Raw genomic sequence first — 27049 nt, 5'->3', positions numbered from 1 at the left:
ATCTTTGACTCATTGATTCTCTGCGGTTCTGTGCCGAATATGAATACACGGCTGTGCATGGTTGATGTGTTTGTTTACGAGTGCTGAGGGGTGAATGTATTTCTTTTTTAATAATACGTGTACATGGGTGACTATAAACAGCGTTATAAGAATTGGTAAGATTTTACGCCCTTTAATTTCGATAGTCTGGAGCTGACGTAGTTGGAAACAAACGTGCACAAATTTGTGCAACGTTAACTATTGTACGTTGTTTACTACCGTGTTACTTTATAACTTGGCTTAAAAAACAGTTTACAATAATTCAAACAAGAAAGTAGGTATCGAGTGTGAACAGCCTCAGAAATGATTTAAGTATGCGCCTTATTACTTGTGGTGATACTGTTAGTGTAGTAAAACGAGTTATGTTTTCAGCGTTTATTACCTCATACATGGAAATATGAAACTTCGGCAGATTAAAACTGTGTGCCGGACCGAGACATGAACTCGGGACCCGTGTTCGAATCTCGGCCCGGTACACAGTTTTTGTCTGCCGGGAAGTTTCATATTAGCGCACACTGCGCTGCAGAGTGAAAATTTCATTCTGGAAATAGGTTTAAAATTTTTTTGGATTCATTCCACACCTATTCAGTCATTACACTTGTGATCTGAGAAGGTTACATTAGCATGCTTTTATTTGTTTTTTATTCTAAATACGTTATTCTTGTTGTTCTGACATGTTCTACGTCCTGGAGGATCTCCTCGCTGTGGATAAATTGTTTCGAAATTACATGTAATCTAATATGCCATAATTTTTATAGGCTTGTTCTCTGCACCATTGACTCTCATATTCTTCTGTGATTATTCATGCTGTAAATCGATAGCTGGGCTTAGCCAAACTCTGAAGATAACTTTATTATATTATTATTATTATAGTAGTATATTGACCCACTTCGGTACATCTCCTTTTCAATGTTGCATGGATGCTACAGAAGAGTGTTGAAGATTAGGTGGGTAGATCACGTAATTAATGAGGAGGTCTTGAATAGGATTGGGGAGAAGAGAAGTTTGTGGCACAACTTGACTAGAAGAAGGGATCGGTTGGTAGGACATGTCCTGAGGCATCAAGGGATCACAAATTTAGCATTGGAGGGCAGCGTGGAGGGTAAAAATTGTATAGGGAGACCAAGAGATGAATACACTAAGCAGATTCAGAAGGATGTAGGTTACAGTAATTACTGGGAGATGAAGGAGCACGCACAGGATAGATTAGCATGGAGAGCTGCATCAAACCAGTCTCATGACTGAAGACCACAACAACATGGATATTGTTTCATTGTTCCAATGCTTCTGTTGTGCAGTGCTCCCTTGAGCCATTTCTTCATTCACATTTTTATTATTTCGTATTTAGGGGCTTACTGCCATGTTTTGTGCAGTGCTATATTAAGTTTCCCAATACCTTGGCCGGGGAGGGGAGGGGAAGTACTTTGTGCTTATCTTTTCAAAATATTGTATTGTAGCCAGGTATTTTATATTCAGAATTTTTGAAAAAAGATTTCAAGTCTTCTAGCATATTTCATAAATGTTTTAAAATTTTCATTTAACCTTCTCCCATAAAATTTTGCCTAAGTAATAGATGTGGTTTTAGGCAATGAAGAAAAAATTTGCAGTTTCCAGATCCTACTTACTCATCAGTATCTCTTTCAGAAGTAAGTTGAGAGTAAAAGTCAACAATAATTAACAAATGTTGACTTCTTTTTTATAGTTGTCAAAAAGTTACCCCCGATGCTAGTAGTACGAGTTCATGAAAGTGTCTTGGTGAAAGATATTTTCAAGTTTTGGTGCCTACTTGCAAATCAGTACCTCTTTAAAAAGTCTGATGTTAATACAAATCAACTACATTCAACATTTTTAAATTTTTTTGAGGGTTGGCATACAGTGACCTTACCTTGTTAATACACATCATTGGAAATATAAATTACAAACATGACTTTAGAAGAATTATAAGTAATATAACATGAATACAGCAACCAGTTATTTGTTGCTGTGTTAAGCCATAGTCATCGTAAATTTTTTAAAAAGTTTTCTACATTAAAGTTTTACTCTGGAGATGGTCAGAACATCATTCAGTATTGTTATGTGCAGCAATTTATTGTGTAGAATTTTCATTTTAATGCGTAATGGTTCTTGCCATTCAAGCTGTAATTGTGTTTTCACAGATTTGCTAGTTGTATGCAACATATCAGTGTACAGTGGGTTGTCTTGTGACCAGGTGCCACATATAATAGATGGTCACACTTTTTTCCCCCCCATGACATACATACATACAGATCACTGTTTACAATCCTAAAGATCACGTGCCAACCTTACAATGTTCCGCCACAGATGGCAGTCTTGGATTTTGGGTGTATTTCTCATGCATACCCAGCTACTGAAACACCTTCTGCAGCTCATCCAGTAATTTCTTCCTTGTTCTTTCAATTGGACGAGTACCATTAGATTTTCCCATAACCACAACTTTGGCCCAAAAAGTGTGTGGCCCCCTAGCAATGTGCCCTGGCAGGTTAGATTTGATTTGATTTATTTATTCATCCATCCATTTGAAACTATATTGGTATTGTTATGCAGTGAATATAATTATCCCATAACATACAAAAATTCACGTGTGCTGTTGTTAGGATAAGGCAGGTGGCCAGCTGTGGCCTCGATGAAGGAACCATCTGGCATTTGCCTGAAATGGTTCAGGGTGGCCATACGGAGCAAACTCCATCCTCTAGAACACATGTCATTGCTTTTGTAACTGCACTGCCTCATTCTGTTGGTTCCTATTATACAGTGTTCTTTCATGTATACACAGTTTGCATCAGGTAAATTATGATCTGAAGCATAGTTTATCACTGTACACACAAATGAATATGTGGATCCATGAACATGCTGCTATGCCTATCCTACTATGATGAGTGAGGTGTTTAGCTGTGGAAAATAATAAGACATTGCTATCATGCACTGCAGGTTTTATGCACATGGTTGTCTTGTAAAAGGGTTACATTTATTGTAATGTGATCTGGTGTTGTAGCTTTCCCTTTTCATTATTAACCATTAAGTATTTTTTAGCTGTGTAGATGCATTGCTTATGAAGAAAGTTTCAGCCGAATTTTAACAGATTTTAGTACTTTTTTTTTACACCTTGTTTTTCATTTTCTCCATGAAGTTGAGTTATTTCATCAGATTGTATAGCTCTTGGTTCTTTCTTCATCTGCACACGCTCTCTTCATGAATTGATTCAGAATCATTCTCATGATTTCCCATTCAAAGATAAAAAAGTTCTTTTTTCTTAAAATTTCTGTCTTAAGTCTCTGGTGGTATGGATGGATACCTCACTACCTATATTGTCATTTGAATGTCAATTGGAATATGGAAATTTCTATATATGACAGTTAAACTGTTGTGCACAATTGAAATGGTATGGCACAGATCAACCACTCATTGTACCAGTGATGTCAGTGATCAATAGTGTTGCCAAATGTAGAGTTCTGACATCTTGAGTATGCTGCAGACTGCACATTAGCAGAAATAGGGGACTGTGGCTCTGTATGCTAACAAAAGAAATTAACCTATTCTCGCTGAATTCAGTTGATTTTTCTCTCTCTTAAGCCATTGTTTTATTGTTTGTTTTGTTTTCACGAGACATTGTGAAGATTGCTCAGTATCCAGCAATTTTTCCTGCTAGTGTCCTTCCACAAGAAAGATAGAGAATATTTGAAAACGCAGAGGTATTTATGTTTACAATCCTTGGATAGGTAGAACACTCACATTACATATAAATAAAAACAAAAGATGCATAAACATTTTCAATGAAGACTGTTTCAACACTTAAAAAGTCAGATCTATTTAATAAAGAAAATAATTTTTGATGTTATGACATACATAAAGGGAAAAAAAAGACATTTTTATTATTCTTTCAATTCTCATCAGTGTTGAGCATTAACAGCACGACCTTTGTCAAGAACACCCACTATGAATTTTGCTGTGTCGTTAGCAAACTCTTTTTTATCATTCTCGTTCCCACATTCTCTTTGTATATTTTCACTTTTTTGTAAAAACGCTGGTCTCTCTTAACCTCATTTTTACAGCGCTGACAAAGTACACAATTTTTGGACTGCCATGTGAAAGAAAACGACCAGTCCACAAGATGAGACTGGGTATAAAAATAAAACACCAAAAACCTTGTTGTAGACTTACCACAAGTAGTTGATTGAGACAAGAAAGCTGCTCCTGTAAAAGGAGCTTCAGTTTGAGTGTAGATCTGTGTCTACAGAAAATAATTTTGTTTGCTGGTATGTAACTGAACTTCATAACTGGAAGTGTAGTTGTGAGCATGTGCTGTGTACGTCAGCAGGTGACCATGCTATAATGCCAGACCTACTCGGTGTGGAACCTGGCAGGCTCACTTGACTTCATGAACAGCAAGTCATCCAAACCAACCGATCTGCAATCTTTCTCAAATGATTTTAAAGAAACAATTCGATAATAAACTCTCATTCTCACACACCTTATAGTTTAATTCATCAGCTTCATGATGAACTGCCTATCATTTCGTTAATGGCCCTACTTATTGTTAGTTTTTTCTGTAGTGGGTAAACTACAGCAAGAAATTCTTAGTTTGCAGTGAAAAATAGGTTTTGCTATGAATTTGTGTTTGATGCATGTTAGGTTACATGTTTTGGTGTGTGTTAAATGTAGATAATATATTGAACTATTCTTTAAACTTGGAAGGATGTCAATGACTGTTTCCAGTCTTTAGAAAATGGAATGTATGTAAAGTGTGCTCTCATGAGCTCATGAGTCAGTGAAAAAGCTAGAATGAAATATTCATAAATTTCTCATGTCTCATAAATGGTTTGAGATACTGAAATAGGATTTTGGCAAATGATAGCACACAAAGACAAGACTGTTTTGCTGTTTGATTAAAATGCGCAACTTCCACATCTTCCATGATATCAACCAACTACAGATTTTTTTCAACCAAATAATGTAATTATTTGGTGAAATGAGAGCATCTGTGGGCTTTGTAGCAATGTAAATGAAGAAGTTGTAAAGTTATTTTTATAAGATGAGGCACGGGAGATTTGCCTTATATTTCCAGTCTCCCACAACATCAGAAAGTCCCACTGTCTGGCCACATAGGAGCATTCCTCTTGTAACTCAGTACCACCCAGGACTGGAGCAACTGCATTACATTCTCCACCAGGGTTTCGACTACCTCTCGTTGTGCCCTGAAATGAGGAAAGACCTCATGGCTGATACCCCTGCAATAGACCTAGATGCAAGACTTGTCCTATACATCCTCCCATCACAACCTACTTCAGTCTGGTCACAAACATCACCTATCCCATCAAAAGCAGGGCTACTTTTTAAATCAGCCATGTGATCTACTATCTAAGTTGCAACCACTGTGCTGCATTCTATGTAGGCATGACAACCAACAAGCTTTCTGTCTGCATGAATGGCCATTGACAAACTGTAGCCAAGAAGCAAGTGGACCACCCTATTGCTGAGTACACAGCCAAACATGACATCCTTCATTTCAATGGCTGCTTCACAGCCTGTGCCATATCGATCCTTCTAACCAACACCAGCTTTTCAGGAATTGCGCAGGTGGAAATATCCTACATGCCGGTAACCCTCCCGACCTCGACCTTCATTAGACATTGTCCTTTCTCATTCAACCCCTTCTATGTTCCCATTCCAGCACTACACAGCCCTCATTCCTCCATTGCACTCAGTCTTTTTACTTCTCTTCTTTCCTGTATCCGTCCACCTCTCCACTGCCCTCCTTCTAACCTCCCGGCTTCACATATATATGCGCTACCCTCTTTCCACCTCATCCCCTGCTCCCTCTCAAACAGCCTGTCAATGCCCGCCACCCCACCCACTATCCTTCCCCTTCCCATCCTGTCCCAGCCTCCTCCTTACCCCAACCAGTCACCACTCCCATTACGCACTAGTGCTGCTGCTTGCAGTGTGGCCTCCCTGAGTCAGCACAGTCATGTGTATGTGAGTTGTGTTTGCATGAGTGTGTTCGTGTGTGTTTGTCATGTAACTTTGACGAAGGCCTTACTGGTTGAAAGCCATATTTGTGATGGTATTTTTGTTGTGCCTCTCTTTGACTCAGCATCTCTGCTATATGGTGAGTAGCAACTTTCCTTTGCACAATATAGCTATTATTACTTTAACTTTACATGATCACATTGCCTTTTTGTGGATATCATAATGTCACAAGATGCCGAGATGTGGCAATGCGTTATGCCAGAAGCAATAATTCAAATTTTTATGCATGAAATTATGTTGCAACAAAGTATTTCTATGCAGATAAAAACTAGCCTTCAAACATTGTGCTGGTAAATATATGATGAGAAAATGGTGTTTGTTTGCAATTTGCATCATTATTCCTGGTATGGTGAATGTCAGTTTTTTTGTATTTCTTTTTAAATCTTGCAGAGGTATGTCTTTGAATTCATAAGATTGCTCACTTGAAGCACAGTGATGTTTTTGGCGATGTTGACTGAGTGGTATTATGACCACTATGATAAAATGATTTCTCTGAGTGCTTCTGTGAGCAATTTTTAAATTACATGCTTTAACAACACTTGGGATCATACTGCATATAACAGAAGGTAGGACTACTACTCGTCACTCTGGTTGGTCATCGTAAAATTCAGATTCAGCTATAGGTAGCAAATAGCGGAGTTGCATAGCATTAGCGTTCTGTCATATCCACTAGGAGAACATAAGTTTTTTTTTTTTGTAGACTTATGTCTACTCCATCACAAAAATACTATTCACTCATCTCCAGTGACAGCATATATCATTTAGTGAGTAGTGCAGTACATCGTGATCTTATTATCTGTTAATTTTCTATGTTTCTGACAAAGAACAGGCTAAATTTCCAAGGTGTGGTGTGAGTGTCCATGTAGAGGAAGTGTTGCAACAGGGCCACTTTATCAGCCAAGCCACTGGCGGCGTTGTAGGGAAAGCTGGTTTGCCATTGGTGTTATCTGGGCAATGGTGTCATGTCCACTGCTGATCAGCCAAACATCAAAAGTTGCAACTAATTTTAAATGCTCTGTACATACGCTTCATGGTCAGGATTTACAGTGACAGCCACAAAAGGAAATAATGCTTCTATGTTGAAGATGCTTAAAGTTGACCTATCTGGAAATAGGAAATTGCGTATCATGGCCCTTTGTGGTGGCCACTATCATGCTGTAAATATATTCTGTTTTTACAGTTATGCATTCATTCATTCATTTTGTTCCATATATCCCACCATTAAGAAGAAACATAAGTTGAATGAATCGAGATGTAGAGAATAAAGAGAAGCAACTGTTAGAAGCTAATTATGTGCATTGTATCAGTAACTAACTGTTGTTAAGTTACTAGACAGTCCTTTTATTTGGCATTGTAAAGTTAGCAGAAAAGCCACTATTTTGACAAAAGCGTCCTCATCCCATATTATCTGATATGTATAACCTATATCATCTTATGAATATAATAGAGGGAAACATTCCACGTGGGAAAAATATATCTGAAAACAAAGATGCTGTAACTTACCAAACGAAAGCTTTGGTATGTTGATAGAAACAAAAAACAGAGAAACACACACACAAATTTCGAGCTTTCGCAACCCACAGTTGCTTCATCAGGAAAGAGGGAATGACTCCTTACCCTCTCCCTTAAAACCCACATCCTTTTGTCTTTCCCTCTCCTTCCCTATTTCCTGATAAGCAACTGTGGGTTGCGAAAGCTAGAAATTTGTTTGTGTGTTTTTTGTCTCTATTATTATCTCAACTTTACATGATCATATGTAATGTCACAAGGTGCTGAGATGGGGCAGTGTGCTACGCCAGCCAGAAGCAATAATTCAAATTAGTATTTGTGAAATTAGATTGCAACAGGTAAAAACTAGTTTCCGAACATTGTGCTGGCAAATATATGATGAGAAAATGGTGTTTGTTTGCGAACTGCATCATTATTCCTTCTGTATGGTGACTTTTTACGTATTTCTTTTTAAATCGCGCAGAGGTATGTCAGTGAATTGATAAGATACTCACTTGAAGCACAGTGATGTTTTTGGCGATGTTGACTGAGTGGTATTGTGACCACTATGATAAAATGATTTCTCTGAGTGCTTCTGTGAGCAATTGTTTAAATTATGTGCTTTAACGATGTAACAATTTGGGATCATACTTATAGAATAGAAAGTAGGGTTACTATTCATCACTCTGTTTGGTCATCTTAAGATTAAAGATTCAATTGTAAATTGAATGTCTCTCTATAGCTTGTGAAACAAAGGTAGTGGGAAGTAGAGTTTTCATAGTATTAGCATTCTGACATGACCACTAGGAGAACTAAGTCTTTTTGTAGACTTAATTCTATGCCATGACAAAATTAATATTTCACTCCTCTCCAGTGACTGCACATATAATTTAGTGAGTATATTGTCAGAGGCAGTAGTACAGTCCATCATGAGTTATTGCATGTTAATTTTCTATGTTTCCTGACAAAGAACAGGCTAAATTCCCATGGTGTGGTGTAAGTGCTCGTCTGTGAGGAAATGTTGCATTTGATTTAATGTTGGTTTCAAAGTAGAGAATTTCCAGGTCCGCTGAATATACCGGATGTTAAATGTGTCTCTTGGTGTAGTGATGTGTTGTGTGACACCATATGTGCTGAAGACAACAAATCTATCTACCTATATATCTATATTTTTTTTGTATTTAGGTTGTAGTAACACCATGAAGCACAGCCGGAAGTATAGGTTAGGTTGAAAGTTGAGAAGTGATGGCAGAGCCAATGAATGTAACTACAAAGTCTTAGTGGTTGCGAAACAATTGTCTGTAGTGTAGTCTGAGGTCTTGTGTTAGTTTGAAAGGTGACAGTTTGGTTGTGAATTGGCAAAGTGGTATTAAAGATTCAGTTTATTTTTGCAAACTGTAATGGAAAGCATTTTGAAGGTTTGCAATGCAATGTAAATTAAAAAAAAAAATAAATCCTGATATTCTTAATAGATGAGTTCAGAAACCAATGCCAGCAGGGATACAAATATGCTATTTGTGAAAACTGAAACACACAGAAAGTATGATTATTTTCAGTCCAGTAAATAATAGTGTACTTGCAGGGCCAGCAGCATTCTCTTACATTCTAAGCGTTTTCATTTTAAGGTTTGGGCTGCCGGACAAATCAGAATTGGAGAAGTTCATGTGGACTCTGCACCATCATTGAAGACCATGTACTTCTGGACTAATGAATTTAAATCTGGGTGGACAAGCACTGAAGACGAAGAGTGATCTAGCTGTTCAGTTGAGGTAACCACAAAGAAAACCACAGAAAAAGTCCGTGATATGGTAATGCAAGGCCGCCAAACAGAAATTTGTGAGATTGCTGAGACTGTAGGCATCTCAACTGAGTGAGTTCATAGTATCCTGCAGCTGTGGTTGGTTGGTTGGTTGGTTGGTTCAGGGGAGGGAACCAAACAGCAAGGCCATTGGCTCCATCAGATTAGGAAGTTTGGTAAGGAAGTCGACCGTGCCTTTTCAAAGGAATCGTCCTGACATTTGCCTGAAACCATTTAGGGAAATCACAGAAAACCTAAATCAGGATGGCCAGATGTGGGTTTGAACCATCATCCTCCCAAATGTGAGTCCAGTGTGCTAACCACTGCATCACATCACTCGATCTGCAGCTATGAAGAAGCTATGTGTGAGGTTTGTGCTGTCATTGTTCACAGTTGAAGAGTGCATCCAGTGCAGCGTTTCAACACAATTCTGGTGATGCTTTGGTTGCAATCTGCCAGACTTTTGTGCCATTTTGTGACTGTTGATACCTGGAGCCATCACTATACACCAGAATCAAAATGGCAGTCAAACCGATGGACAGAGGCTAGTGAAAGTGCACTGAAGAAGGGAAAGACTATTTTGTCAGTTGGTAAGGTGATGGCCACTGTTTTTTATTTATTTATTTATTTTTGATTCTGGAGTAGTCCTCAAAGGCTACTTGGATACAGGGAGACCAATAACTGGACCCATTATGCTTCATTGTTGGACTGTTTGACATGTGGTGGCTGGAAAAACACCAAGGTTGACATGCAAAAAAGTACTTTTTCACCAGGACAATGCACCATCTCACACATCAGCGATAACAATGACGAAAGTACATGAATTAGGCTTTGAAATGGTTCCTTATCTGCCCTCTTCGTGATAATTAGCCCCAAGTGACTTTTTCCTGTTCCCTAACTTGAAACTTTGGTGTGCTATGAAGTAGTTTTCATCAAATGAGGAAGTGGTAGTTGCAGTCAATAAGTATTTTGCAGAGTTTGACAGAACTTATTTTTTTGATGGGGTGAAAGAACTGGAGGATTGCTCGGCCAAGAATGTATCGTTCAGAGGATTGTTTACGAAACAATTTTTTTTTTTACTACATTTATGAAACTGTGTGCACCACTGTACAGATAATGGTTTGCATGGGATAATTGCCATCTACATACGTACTTTGCAAACCAGTGAAAAGTGCATGGCAGAGTACTTACCATCATAGCATATGTTAGGTTTTCTTCCTGTTCCACTCATGATTTCAATGCCATTATGTCCACATGGCTACAACAGCCCATCCAGCTCATCCACAATGTTGATTTCACTCAAATTAGTGTGTCACGTCTGTGTCAACTGTTTGACACCATCTGCTGTGGTAAGGGATAAACTAGAGCATTCAATATCCCCGTGCAAATTCTTTATAAATATTGGAGCTTACGAGACTACTGCAGGAAAATGGGGGTTTAGGGCGGGGACAAACTATACTCTTAATGTAACACCCTCAAATCTTTTTAATCGTAAAATATACAACAGAAACAAAATGAAACAATAGTTAAAAAAAGCAAAAAATCCACTGTAAGAGCAAACATATTGCAACTGGTATCAAAAACATCACTTGCGCTGTATAGCTTAACTACAAAGACAGATACCTATACAAAAATCCTAAAACAGATGATTCTACAAAATAACAAGGCAGTACACATAACTAGAAATCATAAAAAGTTAACGAAAGGCAGTAGAGGTCAACTGATGTTGACTTATATAGCACAGCTTAAAACACCGATACAGAGAGGTCGCAATTTACACAATAAAAACGACTTGTATAAGACCTAGCATCAATCTTACCAGACACCAAATTCCACATTAATTGGACCTTTCATCCTCCCCACCCAAAAAGAAACACAGAAAAAGAGCAATACCATGCAGTCCCCTTCCCACACCACAAAAAACTCCCACCCGCCTGCTTTTAATTTACAAGGCTAGGTGTGTGCACCTTGCTAATAATTTCATAAAAACAGAAAAAAATACATACACATGCAGAATTCTTTTTGACAACAGCACTCATGAGGATGAGCCTGTAAAACAGAGTACTTCCTTTTACTCCTGCAGCAGAAGGACACCCCTCCCCCCCCCCCCCCCCCCCCCAAATACACTTCAGTAGTATTAGTATAGGTCTCAGCCTTGTAATATTTAAATTTAATGTAATGATTCACTCCACAATTATTATATCCGTTACTGCCTAACGCCTTATTAAAAGCAAACACATCTAATATGATTGTACACCAGTCTGCTACATATTTCACCATTATTAAACTCAATACCCGCATACTAATATTTTCAGCAATCTGGAAAACACTATCACAAGTCCGTCCAGAAACAATTGCCCCAAAGATAAAAAAGAAGAAGTAGTAAGTTATGCCCCTTACTGCTCTTCCTCTCAATAAAGCTCAACTTATCCTTCATTGTCATCCTTGCCCCTCCCCCCTCCCCCTCCTCCTCCTGTCTGATAATGATCACATATTTTTAATGAATTCCCCACATACATCTCTACAGAACAAAAACCAGTCAGATACTGTACTTTAAAGAATCACCTGTTTCATGCGTGCCGTATTTAACTGAAAACTGATAACAAAAATAGTATGTTAGCATAACAACAACATATAGACTCAGTGCCGATCTTACAAACCATGTTCCGTGCATGATGTACTATCACAAATTGTGCCTAAGATGCCTCCACTTATAGCCATCAGAAGACCATTGACAAGACACCTTTGTCAGACTCATGTTATTGTCACACATGTGACATTTACGGTATTCCCCAATGACACCCAACATATGCAAAAATTTAATAGTTGTTCAACGTCCCCATTCAATCCACAACATTCGGCTATTGGTTATTAATTTTGGATCCGTATTGCAAAATATTAGACAGCATGATCACAGACAGAATAACCAACTATCAAATAAGCCTTATACAGCAGATCATATACAGTATAAGACACAAGCTAATACAGCATGGGAATATAAGAACGGATACGATTGTCATATAGCATAACACTAAGTCATGAAAAGGACTTCGCACACAGAACAACAATATCATTTCTTAAAGTAAATTTTGTTCACATACAATTAAAAATAAATGTAAATTGCACATGCAATTCACAGTTCATGTAAATAGCAGTCACAGTTTTCAGCCACAGTTAGTAAGACTACCATAGATAAAATAATATAAGTGGGTGCTTACAAGCTTCACCGTGTAATTAAAAAAAAAAAAAATGCTGAGTACTGATATCAAATGAATGCCTGAGTTGACCAATGGAAAGCTTACCATTGTGTCATCTTTTATTGTCTGGAGCCACAAAATGGCTCAGGCTACATTGGATACGTGAATGCCATCTAGAGTACTAGAAAAGAATGATAGTGCCCCACCTTCCCTCCCTGTCCCCTGAAATCTTTGTTGTGGTTGTGGTGACAGACTGTTCTGTAGTGTAGTCTAAGGTCTAGTTCAGATAGGATTGGTTGAGAGATTGCAAAGCCTATGAATGTGGCTACACGGCAAAGGTTTTTGAAAATACATTAGGCTTTAGCATTGCCCTATATTTATGTTTGTGCTGTATTTAATGCACTTTTTACTATCAAAATTGAAACTGGTAAATTCAGAAAATATTTATTGCAAAATAGGTAAATACTGAATAAAAATTTGGTGCATTTTATGTACATACAAAAAAAAATGCAAAGCAATACCACTAAGTAAATCTTGTTGGTATAGTGAGTGTAAATGTTTATAGTGTTTGTAGATTAGTTTGCTTCAACCTTTTCTGCAGTGATGACCACATACATATTGCACCTTATGATCATTACCATCTTGTGATGGCTTTGACTACGGCATGTGATTACAAATCCTTTGTATTTTAATGTACGCTGAACAACAGTCACAACGTGGTGGTTTTAGAGTTGAAGTGACTGCCTCCCCTGTGGACAACTCCAAAATCCAGCTTCCAACAGAGCAATGCACAGTCACACGACTAGGAATGTGCAGACCTTCAGTGTGTAACAAGGACTACTGCATTCCAGGCCTACATGTTCAGACAATATGTCACTCATGGGTTATGTGTGGAGGAATGAATGAGAGATTCCTCAGGAACATATTCAGTCTCTGTTTGAAGCCTTGTGTCTGACTTCACACTAAACTGAATTCTCACAATTGGAGACTGTGTACTTAATTTTTGCTATAAAACTCATTTTGGTCACACATGTTTCTTTGGTATTACAATTTTCACAATTATTAGAGTGTATACTGATGATGATGATGTATGTTGCCTTGATAGGTTGCTGCTGCACTCATTAAAAGTAAAAAGAATTTTTCATGACCAGTTCAATGAGAGGATGGTGGGAGAGGGAGGGGGGAGAGAGAGAGAGAGAGAGAGAGAGAGAGTTGCATCAGTGTGCTCTATGCTCCAGCTGTTTTCACTCCTGGCAGAAGAAAATGCTGTAGTAAGTGCGACAGGAGTATCCTGTTGCTGCCTCTGACTCTCTTTTGAAACATTTATGTATGTGAAACACTATTCCAATCTTTTTTAAACATGAAATTTGTTGCTTTCTTTACATCAGCCATAATGAGCACTGTCACTGAAAAATAGATGTTAGCATAAATGCATTGAAATGAAAAATGTTATATAACTGGTACTGTGCATTACCCCATCACTCACATCCCCAAAAGCTCACTACTGTACTGAAAGATCCAAATTGTACCTAGAGTCATTAATTTTTTTACAAGTTATTAAATGATTTTGAAGACATGATGTAGTGATGCTCATACTAGTGTGACGTTATGTCTGATGATGTCTCTGTGAATGAAACGTTTTTCTGTTTAGTTGTATTTTCACAAGATTTTCTTTGATAATATGTCTTGATACAGCATTGAAGAAATTTTGATTTCAGACTCAAAATAGAATTTTACATCAGTGAATTCTAAACAAAGAAATTTGTGCGAGTGTTTTGTAAAAATGGCAGACACGACCACAGAACTTGCATACAAGAAGCTGTATGTCAAATTCCCCCAAAGGGTTCCATCAGAGGAAAAAGTGAAGGCACTGAGTCCACACATTGTCTGTGTGTCTTATCCCAGGCAAAAGAGTGCAAGGTAATAACTTATTTTTTTGTGGAAATATAAAAACCATTTGTTTCAAGTTATATAGTATGTACTTCAGTATACATTATTGTACACATTTACACATTAATACACATTAATTAAATTTAAAGCTAAATGGATAGATGTAGAAATATTTATCTTTCCAATGTGTCACCAAATGAAACCTTATAATAATCTTGATATTTCAGCAACTTAATAATGGACTATGTTGGTCTTGGTCATAGAATTTTTGCCAACACATGCTGATCTGCCTTCTTCACATATAGCATATTAGCTGTTGACTCATGGAAAGTGGTCTATTTATGGCAATTGAGTTGAAATTGATAGAAGCAATAATCAAGCAATGGAAAATCCAGGATGGAATTAACAATATTATGACAAGGAAAGTTGCCACTCACCATTTAGTGGAGATGCTGAGTCGCATATGGGCACAACAAAAAGACTCGCCAATTATAGCTTTTGGCTGTTAAGGCTTTTGTCAACAATAGACAAGTGTGTGCGCGCCCACTCTCTCTCTCTCTCTCTCTCTCTCTCTCTCTCTCTCTCTCTCTCTCTCTCTCTCTCTCTCTCTCTCTCTCTCCCTCCCCAACTCAACTCGCACACGACTGCAGCCTCAGGCAACTGAAAGCACACTCAGCATCTACGCTGTATGATGAGTGGCAACTTTCCTTCTCATAATATTGATAGAAGCACTAATGTGACAATGTGTGAAGTACATTTGTTTCACTGTCTGTTAAAGGGAATGCAATATCTTTGAATAGTCCTTTATTTTCCATGGATGGTTTTTGATGATACAACTTTGTCTATTCTGCAGAATGTTTGAACTGTACACATTTTCACATCTGCCTGTGGCAGATTTAATTAACACTGTGAAATAAGTTGTTTTTCGTCTCCTAAATGATTTGTTCAAGCAAGTCCATTGTGAAGCAGTAGTATACTGTTACTAGTCACAGAGATGAAAATATTGCAGTTTGTTCACAGGTGGCATCAACTTCTCATTGAGCAAAACTGATTTATTGTGTCATTTTGTAACAAATTAGTCTCTGAGTTAAGGCTTTGTGATACTATTCAAGGCAAGGCAACTTGGATTGTTATAGTTTTTGTCGCATGGCCAAAGTCTCTAGAGCACTCGACAATTTAGGAGTCTTCACTACTGCCTGTATATTGTGATTTTATGGACTACGAAACACACTTTTTCCCTTCGAAAAATTGCCTCCAATATTTAGGTGCGTCATATACCTTAAATTAATATGAAACTGACCATTGTATGATTTAAAATTCTTACCAGTCTTAAAAATGGTCATATGTTCGATGCTGCGGGAAACCTTCCTCTATCTGGCAACATTGGATTCAACTGGCAACAGCAGTGGACCAATATGACGAACATGAGTTAGGGGGTGATTCATAAGCTTGCTAACACCGTCTTCTTCCCACCCTACCATCACAAATCCAGAACACAGTCTAGCCTACGATGCGTCATTGCAGTCCATGGTGCCAGTAAACTTGAGTTAAAAGTAATTTATGGTTTCAGTAAGAGTACAATAGTTTTGTTAATAGCTAGTTTCATAATGCAAAAAATAAAGTGTTTATATGATGTGGGCTATAATTTGAATGTAGTAGCATATGCAGAGGAACATGGAAACAGAGAAGCTGAGCGATATTTTGGCCCTCTACCAGTTGAAAAACCATTAGCGATTGGTGGGCTAGCAAAGAATAACTGAATAAAATGAGGGAGACTAAATGCTAAATGTGCAAATAGATGACTGACGGCAAAAGTCCAAAACTAGAAGATGATGATTTGAAATGGGTCAAGGACACCATCAAAATGGCATTGGAATTAATATAAAAATGATTGAAATACACACTCATAAGCTAGCACTACAGTGGAACTTAATAGACTGTAAGGGGGGGGGGGGGGGGGGGGAATTGGTTGGTTGGTTGGTTGGTTTATGAAGCGTCATGGCCTTAGCGTGTGAATCAGAACAAAAATATCTCAGAAAATGCGCCATAAGTGTGAAGAGAAAATATTAACTTTCAACCACTTTATTATTCACCACCGAAAGAAAAACCAAGGTGGAACTAAGCCAAATAGCGAATATCAATGAAACTCATTTGTCATTTGATGTGCCGAGCAACAGAATTGTTGCCATGAAAGGTGCTGAATCTGTACCAGTAAAAACAACTGAACATGACAAAATTCCCTACACTGTTGTCCTTTCATGTTGTGCTGATGGTACTAAACTTAATCCAGTGGTCATTTTCAAGCGCAAAACAATGCCAAAATCTCCTGAAATGCTGTCAAGTGTTGTTGTTCACGTACATGACAAGGATTGGATGTATCAGGCTGGTATGAAATTATAGATTAACATAGTGTGAGAGAGAAGGAAAGGTGCTTTATTGAATAAGAGTTCTCTTCTTGTGCTGCGTCAGTTTTAGTAGTCATTTGAAATATTCTGTGAAAGGGAAATTGCGACAGGAAAATAAAAGCTTGCTGTTCTTCTGGAAGGACTTCGTAACTGCAACCTCTTGATGTCTCAATAAATAAACCACATGAATTGTATACGAGATAGGAATGGAATTGATGGATGATGAATGAAACCCAATGTGAATTCACACTGACAGGAGCTTTAAAATGACCTAAAATCGAAAAAGTGTGTCAGTGGATAAAACGTTTGTGTTCTAGAGTGAGATAAGATATTATTTTTAAATCTTTCAAGAAATGCGGCATAAATAAGTCTTGATGGCAGTGAAGACCATCTTATGTATGAAGAGCACAACAGTGATGATGAAGAGGAGAAAGAAGAGGAGAGTTGTGATGCCGATTTTCAGGAATTTTAAAGATCAGTTCAGTTTTATAAACTAAGAATTTTTTTAGTCTGGCTTTGCAGTCTAATAATAAGAGAGGCATTTTTAAAAAGAATTCCTTAAAAATTAAGGTACGTCATATAGTCCATAGCATCTTACAGTCTGTAAAATACCGTATTCTGACAGAAAGAAAAGTATTTTCGCGATAAGTATAAATGTTTCATTGTAGAGCTTTGAATGTTCAGGCTTTGTTTTCTTTAAAAACTTCACTGACTTCATTGTATTGTCATGCTCCGTGCACAGTGATTGCTTATGTTAAATGAAGATCATTTATTTTTATCAAAGTCTTTTAATAACAGATACAATAGCAGTTGTTATGAAACAAGTTCCAGTGAGGCGTAAAATTGTAAGAGGACTTTGTGCACACTGACCTGGTATGGCACATGTTGGAATTTAGAATCGATGCCTCTGCTACATATTTATGTTTGCTGCAGTTGCGACGGACACTTTTATAGATGTTCCTATTAACATGGTTGTGTTTTGCCATCCCTTGTGTTCTGTGCATGTTAATAAAAGCATTTGTGTGTTCACTTTCAAACCATAACTGTGTGTTTCTTTCAAGTTCAATAACAACAGGTTATGGGCCCAGGCACAGTCACCCAGCAGTTTATTTGAAGTGAATAAAAACAGTTTTTTTCGTCACATCAAGATGCAGATACAGAACGCTGATATAATGACTTCAGTCAGTGCTAATTCGTTGTTGTTAATTGAAAAACTGAATGGAAGAGGAAATTACAATACATGGCAATTTGCAATGAAAACTTATTTACAGCACAAACAGTTGTGGCAGTGTATAATGGGCGAGATCAAAAATGAAGTTAAGATATGCACCGCAAGGGCCAAAATAATCTTATCAGTTGATCCTGCTATTTATGTGCATCTGCAGAGCACGTCATCTGCAAAGGAAGCGTGAGATAAATTAAAACAAACTTATGAGGATTCAGGACTTTATCGAAGAATAGGCTTGTTCAGAAAGCTTTAACAACACGTATAGAGAACTGTTCGTCTGTGGAAGAATATGTGTCGAGAATAATTTCAATATCAAATAAATTGAATGATGTTATCTTTGAAGTGAAAGATGATTGGGTAGAATGTATGTTAGCTGGGCTGCCTAATGAGTACAAACCAATGATGATGGGTTTAGAGAACTCCAACATGCCAATAACAGGCGATTCCATTGAAAACAAATTCCTACAGGAAGTAAAGGATGAAATGTGTGGCAACTCATGTTAATGGTGTGGCTCTCCAGGTGAATAAAAAAGACAAGCGAATCAGCTCAAACCACAATCCCAGAGGTCCGAATGTTACAACTACAACAAATATGGACACATAGCAAAAAAATGTCACAGTAAAAACAAGGCAAGCAAAAAATCAGTAATTAAAGAAACCAGTTAGAGGATATTTTTCATGATGCCACCGTCAACTAAAGCTATACACAAAGACTGGTTCATGGATTCTGGTGTGTCAGATCACATGTCAAACCATCCATGTGATTTAAATTTTGTAGCACCAGTTCCCAGTTCACAAGTGGTCGTGGCCAACAACGAAAATTTACCCATTAAACGGACAGGTTGGGTGCATATTAAAGCTGTCGCAGGCCGACAGAAAATAAATACTAAGGGGACGGATATAAATTATGTTCGTCAGCTGAGTACAAATTTACTTTCTGTAAGCAAAATAGTGCAGCATGGTCACTCAGTCATTTTTGACAATAGAGGCTGTCACATTCGAGATACAGAGAAGAAATTGATAGTTACAGCATCGTTAATCAATGGAATGTATAGGCTGGACCAACCAAGTGATCGCAGTGCAGAAACAAAATATGCATCTTGGTCTGTTGATGTGAATCTATGGCACAGAAGATTAGGCCACCTATACTCAGATGCAATGGAAGAATTATGAAATGGTTTGGCTAATGGCATCAAATATAAAGGAGCCGTCGACACTCCGTGCGTTACGTGCCCAGAAGGTAAGCAAACTAGATTTTCCTTTCCTCACTCCACTTCCAGAGCTAAAAGAATTTTGAAGTTAGTGTATTCAGATTTGTGTGGTCCAATGCAAACCACATCGATTGGTGGAGTTAAAATATTTTCTAACGCTGATTGATGATTTCTCTAGAAAAATTATTTTGTTTACTGTCAGCAATAAATACCAAGTACCTGACATTATATGCAATTTTTAAAAGTTCATAGAGAGTCGGACAGACGAAAGGCGTCATATCTTGCGAACTGATAATGGAAAATAATATGTAAATGAAAGACTGACGAAATTTTTATGGGAAGAAGGAATTAAACACGAAACCACTGTTCCCTACACTCCAGAACAAAATGGTGTTGCAGAAAGGTACAATAGAACAGCCATGGAAAGGCAAGATGTATATCATTTGAAGCAAAATTACCTAAGAAACCTACAAATTTTTGGGGAGAAGTAGTCTTTACCGCAGTTTATCGCATTAACTGATCACCGACTTAAGCTTTGAACAACATAACACCAGAGAATCTTTCTCAGGAAAGAAATCTGACCTCTGACATCTAAGATTATTCGGCGGTAAGGCATTTGTCCACATACCAAAAAGCTTTAGGTGCAAATGGGACAATAAATGTGTTCAGTGCATGCTCGTCAGATACTGTGAAGACAGCAAGGCATACCGGTTGTTGCATCTGTTTCAACAAAGAATCATTAAATCCAGAGATGTGATATTAAAAGAAGAAATAATTCAAGAGAATCATAACAAGCCAGGAATGAGTGATCATTTGCTGGAACCAAATCAGATATCTATTCCATTTACAAATGAAGAGGAGAACAGTACGATTCAAGATGACTCGGGGGACAACAGATCAGATAACAGCACTTCAGAAGAAACAGGCTCAGTGGAAATAGAAGAAGAATTGGAACTGCCTCAACAAGTGCTCAGAAGATCTCCGAGAATACCCATACCGAAGAAGATGACTGCACCCTGTGCTCGTCATGGCTTCTGGAAGCACCCGTTCCACATCTGGAATGACTCCACCTGGTATGCATACAGAGTGCACATCCGCTTTCTTCCTATTCTTGGCAGCCTACTACTAGAACTACTACTACTACACCAACCACTGACAGTCATACAAGTAAATAAGACCATGAAGAGAAATAGGCACACTCTGTTACAGTTCCTACAGCACCATCTTTGGGGACCTCAACTCCCCATACCCAGCCGAGAAAGCATCATCTCCTTCGGTGTCTACCAGTGACAGAGTGCTCTTTCACAAACTCTCTCTGCAGACATATACAGACCAGCAAGCAGGCACAAGCCAATAGCTGAAAGGCCCCTGGACTGTGGGCCACTGGCCTTGCCTGCTTCTTTTCAGTTCCTGTATTGAATAGGAACTTGCAGCTCTTGCATGAGTCCTGGCTGTCAAAAGTTGTGGAAGTCGAAGAGAAGAAATCTTCAAAGGAGGCTACCCCGGTGACCCTGGAGCTGCCAGATCTCCTTGTGGCATTGGGATCTGAACCTGTGTGTGTGTGTGTGTGTGTGTGTGTGTGTGTGTGTGTGTGTGTGTGTGTGTGTGTGTGTGTGTTGTTGTTGTTGTTGTTGTTGTTGTTGTTGTTCCATCCCCACTGATGACAGTGACAGTGGGATGTGACATGCCCTCTTGGCCCCATTGTTCCTAACCAGAACACCCTAATTAATGTCACCCGCTGGAACAAGAACAACTAATGCTCTCTTGTTCTGTGATCAGTGTTGCTCTCCAAGAAAGGGATTTCACTGATGACCATTTTCCAAGTCATCAGTTATACTGTGCATTCCGTTGGAAACCTACTGGTTCCAAAAGAGCATCTATAGGTGTCTGTACTCTAGTTTGCACAGATGTGTGAGTGGATTTCCCACTGTACCACATGAAAAGTAGTAGCAGTGCAAGTGGGGAAGGACCCCAGCACTTTTTACCCTAAGGCAGGGCACTTATTTACGTTATGATGATAAACCTTAATCTGACAACATTCTTCCCTCACCCGTTCTCCGTTTTTCGAGTATTTAGGGGCTTCAGTGTGCACCACCATCTGTGGGGAAGTAACATGTCTTCTGGCAGGGGATTTCTGATTGTCCTTTTTCTGACCATGATTTATGTCTTAATGTGGGTACTCCTACTTACTTTTGTGCTGCCCATGGCAAGTTTTTGGCTATATTGACGATATGATCTCTCTCCCAGTCTGTGGCATTGCCACAGTGGTCGCTGCATGATGATCATAGTGACAGTGACCATTTACTGGTGATACTGTCAATCCATTGTCATGGACCAATTACTGGGTAGAACTCTCTGAAAAGCCAACCGAAAGTGGTGTACCTCTTATGTTACCTTTGTTTCCTCTCCATCATATTGCATCGGCGATGACGGGAGAAATGTTTCTGATGTGACCACCTGCTCTTTCAAATCGTAGAAAAACTGTGTATGTCTAGGGCTTGACTTCAGTACCAAGGGTAGACTAATTGTATGATCATAAGTGTTTTAAAGCAATTGAAAGAAGAATGAATTACTGTTGGATGAACCTTACAACCTGGAGGAAACTGTATATTTCAGTATGTGTTTGATATTTTTTATAGTAAATGCTGCTCATTGTAGGGGAAGTTGTCTTTTGATGGTCAAAGACCACGAACTGAAACATCATTCCGAAATAATACTATACACTTTACTTAATTGTTCTAGATCTATTCTGATTATTCGTTTCACCTCCTTGAATTGGAATATGAAATTCACTTACCTGTGTGTTGTATTTTGCAGTGTGTAGCTGTAAACTGCATAAGATTCATATGCATATTCCATATTTTTGCACTATTTCTGTTTAATTAGTTACTGATGTTAGCAATTAATTGTAAAGAATGATAGTATTCTGTAAGATTTATTTTATTTCTTCGGTCAGTTGATTGTAAGAAATATTTTCCCATAGGTTTTGTCATATAGTATTGGAGAGCCAATCTGTTGTTCCAGAAGTTCTGAAACAGTTGAACGAAAAAGAATATAAGAATGGACATCTCAGAGTGGAGCTGCCAAGAAAACTTAAATATATAAAAAATGAACAAGAACCTCATATTCAAGAAAAAAGTAAGACCTTAAAAGAGAACAAAATTGGAAGTAAACACAAAGCAAAAAATAAACTACCCATTGATGATAATAGCATTGTGCCTCAAACAGAAGAAGTTGAAAGCTCACGCATTACAGCTGGCAAATATGTGAGGAGAAGAAGTGGTAAACCTGCAGCTGGTGGTAGCAATGACCGAAGGTGATGACTTGTATAATTTTACTTAGAATATGGTTTCATGCTTGTATATTGCTTCAAAAACAGTGGTCAGAGAAAGTTGAATGTCTACAATCTCATTTTTAAATTACTGTGTTTTAGTATTGTCATATTAGCACGACTTATTACTCTTCTTGTTTTTCGTGTAACAGACTATGGATAAAGAAGTTGCCATTTAAAACAGAAGACAAGGACCTTATAGCTACTTTTCCTGGATGCATTTGGGCTAAGGTGTACAGAAGCAAAGCTTCAAAATCCAGGTAATATACAATGTTGCAGTTTTCAGTCCAAAGATCGGTTTGGTGTAACTCTCAGTGATAGTCTATGCTGCGCATGTCTCGTCATCGCTGAATAACTACATCCATTTGAGCCTGTTCACTTATCCATGCCTAAGCCACTCTCTACATTTTTACCCACTCCCTTTTCTCTCCATGACCAAATTGACTGTAATACTTTGATACCTCAAGATGTATCCTATCAACTAAACCCTTGTTTTAGTGAAGTCATACCATAGATTTCTTTACTTTGTGATTTTATTTAGTACCACCTCATTATTTGTTTGATCTACCCATCTAATCATCACTATTCTTTCATGGCACCACATTTCAAGAGCTTCTGTTCCCTTCTCATCTTAAGTTCTTATCATCCCCAGTTGACTTTTATATGAGGCCACACTCCTGATAAATACGTTCTGAAAAGTCTTTCTAATGTTTAAATTTATATTACATGTTTACAAATCCCTGCCTTTCTAAAATACTTCTCTTACTATTGCCAGTCTGAATTTTATGTCCTCCCTACTTCTGCCATCTTCATTTATTTTGCTGCCCAAAGAACTAAACTATTCCATTACTACCATTCTCTCTTTTCTTATTCTAACTACTTCTGCATATCCTGAGTTAATTTTACTATGTTCCATCATCCATGTTTTGCTTTTGTTGATGTTCATTGTGTATCCTCCTTTCAAGACACTTTCCATTTGATACAACTGCTCTTCCAAGTCATTTGCTATCTCTTACAGAATTACTGGCAGACCTCAAAGTTTTTATTCCATCTCCCTGAATTTTAATTCCCTTTCTAAATTTCTCCTATATTTCCTTTCTTGCTCATTGTATTGCTTGATAACAATGGGGGTATGCTGCAATCCTGTCTCACTCCCATGTCAACTACTGCTCCCCTGTAATGTCCCTTGTACAGTTGCATTGTGGTTTCTGTACAAGTTATAAAAAACCTTTCACTCCCTGTATTTTATACTTGCTGCCTTCTAAAATTCAAAGAGTGTACTCCATCTGAATTAGCCGAAAGTTTCCTCTAGCCCTATAAATGCTGTAAATGTAGGGTTACCTTTCTTCTGAATAACCTCTGACAAGAAACCCTTGTTACTGAAAGCTATGCTCAGGTGGCAGATTTCGACGAGGATGGTACTGAAATGTGGTTGCGTAATACAATTAGTGCCTTAATATTGGTGGGTAGATTAAAACTCCAATCTTTCACATAAAAATAACATTTCTAAGCAAAATGTCCTTGTTTAATTTTAATTTTAAAATGGCACTTACTAAAAAAAACCTCATACAACCAAAATTAAACCATCCAGTGTCCACAGGTTGTTTTCTTTCATAATTGTTAAACCATGTTTTAGCAATGATTAAATCGTACTCTATCCAAAATTTGCTAGGTGAGTTCCTCTTTCATTCCTTTCCCCCAATCCATATTTTGTTACACCTTTCCTTATTTTCTTTTTTCTACCGTTTTATTCCAGTCATCAGTTGTAATTAAATGTTCTTCTCCCTTAACTATCTGAATAATATCTTTTATCTAATAATGCATTCTTTCAGTGTCTTCCCCACTTGGTGTGTAATGTTGTTTTACTATGATGGGTGTTGGCTTTGTGTTTCTGTTCATGAAATCCAACAGGTAAGGGGGAGGAGGTTTATGTAAGTGTAGCCAGTGTTGCTATGAAGGCAACTTCTAGATTTTTCTTTGTTACCAAAATGTCGATTATCAGAGGTTTTGTATCATGCTGCCTCCTAATTTCCTGTTTATTGAAGTCATTTGAATATCAGTTGTCAGATAATCTTTTCCAAACTGTGTTAAATTAGGGTGTTGGCTGCTGCATAAGTTTTTGCTCACTCTACGCACAATGATGTTTTTGGCGATGTTGACTGAGTGCTATTAAGATCACTGTGATAAAAGAAAATTCTGAGTGCTTCTGTGAGCTTATATGTTAAAACTTGGTGCAGGAAAATTTTTTAAAAATTGCAGTATATTGAAACACATCGGAACACAGTGGAAATGATAGCTAGTTGTAGTGGTTAATAAAAAAGAAAAAAGAGAAGAAAAGGTTGAAAATGTGGGAAGAAATCGTGAGTAAAAAGGGGATTTTAAAATAGTTAATGACCGTGAAAAAGGGAGAGAATGAAATGCAAGTCGGACTTAGTATTTCAGAAAAGTTATCTGACTTTGTGATTCGGAAAAGCTATTGTTGGGGTGGTCCTTATGGCGTTTCTGAGCAAAAGTCAAACCAATTTTCACTACAAAAATTATTTGAAAGAAACAGAGAATAGCAAAACGTGATTAACAGGGGGAAATGACATAGATAAGAGTTCATCCTTTACCATGTTAACGTATCTTCTTTCGTGCGGGGTCCAGGTCTTCAAAAATCTCCTACTTCGTTTCTGCGTGAAAAGTAGTAGCTGCTCCAAAATCTTGCAGTCGTCCAGGAATCACAAATTTATACAAATCAAAATCATCTTGAGATTAAATGCAATGTATTTTATGTTGCTGCTTCCATCCTCTGAATTTCATATAAATTTTCACAATACATCTGCACATTAATAAGTTGTTTTTCATCTTAATCAGACCAAGACTAGCTAATAAGTTTTTACATCTGCATTAAGCTTCTGCCCTCGAGAGACAAAAGACGGATAGAAAAAAAAAGTTACAATTTTAGCACTTTCCTTTTCTTATATATTTTCTTTGCCATCGAGTGCTCATACAGCTGTGACGGTATAATTTATATTTGAGGGAACTAGTGTAGCGCAGCAAAATTCAAAGTCCTGCTACATAGTGTAGGGGTTTTAATGAAGCTCTTTACAGTTCTATCCCGTCACTGTTGGATGAAACAGATTTGTCATCACCAACAACAGAAAAAGCCTGTTTTGTGTACATAAGATAGCAAGGCAGTCAGTGGAGGATTGGCCAGCATTCGCCTCTGATATTTGTTTTGTGTTATTGATATTGAAATTAGTATGAATAGGATCTGAAATTTCACATTCAGTAGATATTGTAATGGAAGTGAAGTGTATGCTGAAAGAATTATGCTTTCACATGTCATTGTGTCACAGTAAAACATTTATTTTGTTGACTGCATCAGTGATCTCAGCCTGTTTAGCCTAGTGTACTTAGTTTCTGTAATGCTCTTTTCTCTGTTGAAAGCAATGTTTCTGCGTTAGAAGCATGTGAACACTTCACTCAAGAAGGGTTGCTGCACAAGCTCTTGCAATTTTCGACCACATTTGTTTTGATTATAAATAAATTTCAGATACTATAAACATAAACATAAACCTATACAAAAGCCTGAAATACAACGCGTACTGTGTTTTAAGTACTATTAAGAAAATGAAAAATGAGAGTGCATGAAAACGTCATTTAAGTTAACAAATTAATTTTGTTTTTACAGCCGTGCTATATGCAAGTTCACTACAGCACAGCAAGCTGCTGCTGTTGTAGCAGATCCTAATAAACACAAGTTCAAAGGAAAAGAGGTGGTTGTTGAATTAGCAAAAAGTCAACAGCTACGGGGAAGTGGGATGAAGAAGAAATATGGACTGAAGAATGAAAATTCTGTAATGGACATAGCGGGAGAAACTCTTAAAACAGAATCAAAAGTAGAAAGTGAAAATGGCACTGAATTGAAGGAAAATGAAAGTAATGGTGATGAATCTATGGACACTGATGACGATGACAATGATGACGACGACGACGACGATGATGATGATGATGATAATGCTGATGATGATGATGATATGTTGGAGAGTGGTGATGCCACTGGTGATCTTGATGTAAATAGCTCTGAAAATGATGATTAAAATAAATAGATAATTTGCTGTGTTATTTATGCTAACTCTTGCCAAGGCCACAGCTGACCACTTCCCAGATTTATCGCGTATTGTATACCTGTAATTGTCAGTGTGATACCGCCTGATACGTGAATGGTAGTATTACCGATTACTGTTACTGATCTGTGTCACCAAGACACTGTATAGAGTTCAAGTGTTCTGCATTAATGAAAAATTGTTCAGGACATTTTTCTTAAAAATCATGACTGCTTATGTCCCCCTATATTTATTTAGAGATGTGCAGAATGTGATTTTTTGCAATAGTTTGATTCAAATAAAGTTTTATAATCTACTCTCAA

The 27049-nt window shown here is 37.7% G+C and overlaps 1 protein-coding gene across 2 annotated transcripts; it reads left to right on the top strand.

Annotated features, from left to right (window-relative positions):
• On the top strand, positions 1-26745 carry LOC126329861 (RNA-binding protein 28-like). 2 transcript variants are annotated; one of them, XM_049996218.1, is made up of 6 exons: positions 1-155; positions 9201-9344; positions 14289-14490; positions 22288-22620; positions 22788-22895; positions 26312-26745. In XM_049996218.1, the coding sequence occupies exons 3-6, from the start codon at positions 14354-14356 to the stop codon at positions 26718-26720; spliced, it is 987 nt and encodes a 328-aa protein (XP_049852175.1). In that variant the 5' UTR covers positions 1-155; positions 9201-9344; positions 14289-14353; the 3' UTR covers positions 26721-26745. The 2 variants fall into 2 exon arrangements, with proteins under 2 accessions (XP_049852175.1, XP_049852174.1); XM_049996217.1 differs by lacking the exon at positions 9201-9344 and having other exon boundaries at positions 2-155.
• Positions 26746-27049: the final 304 nt, after the last annotated feature.

Source organism: Schistocerca gregaria, chromosome 2 (genome assembly GCF_023897955.1).
Source record: "Schistocerca gregaria isolate iqSchGreg1 chromosome 2, iqSchGreg1.2, whole genome shotgun sequence".
In the NCBI taxonomy this organism is placed as follows: Eukaryota; Metazoa; Arthropoda; class Insecta; order Orthoptera; family Acrididae; genus Schistocerca; species Schistocerca gregaria.
The sequence above is the reverse complement of the archived record's forward strand: the minus strand, read 5'-3'. Positions and strand labels throughout refer to the sequence as shown.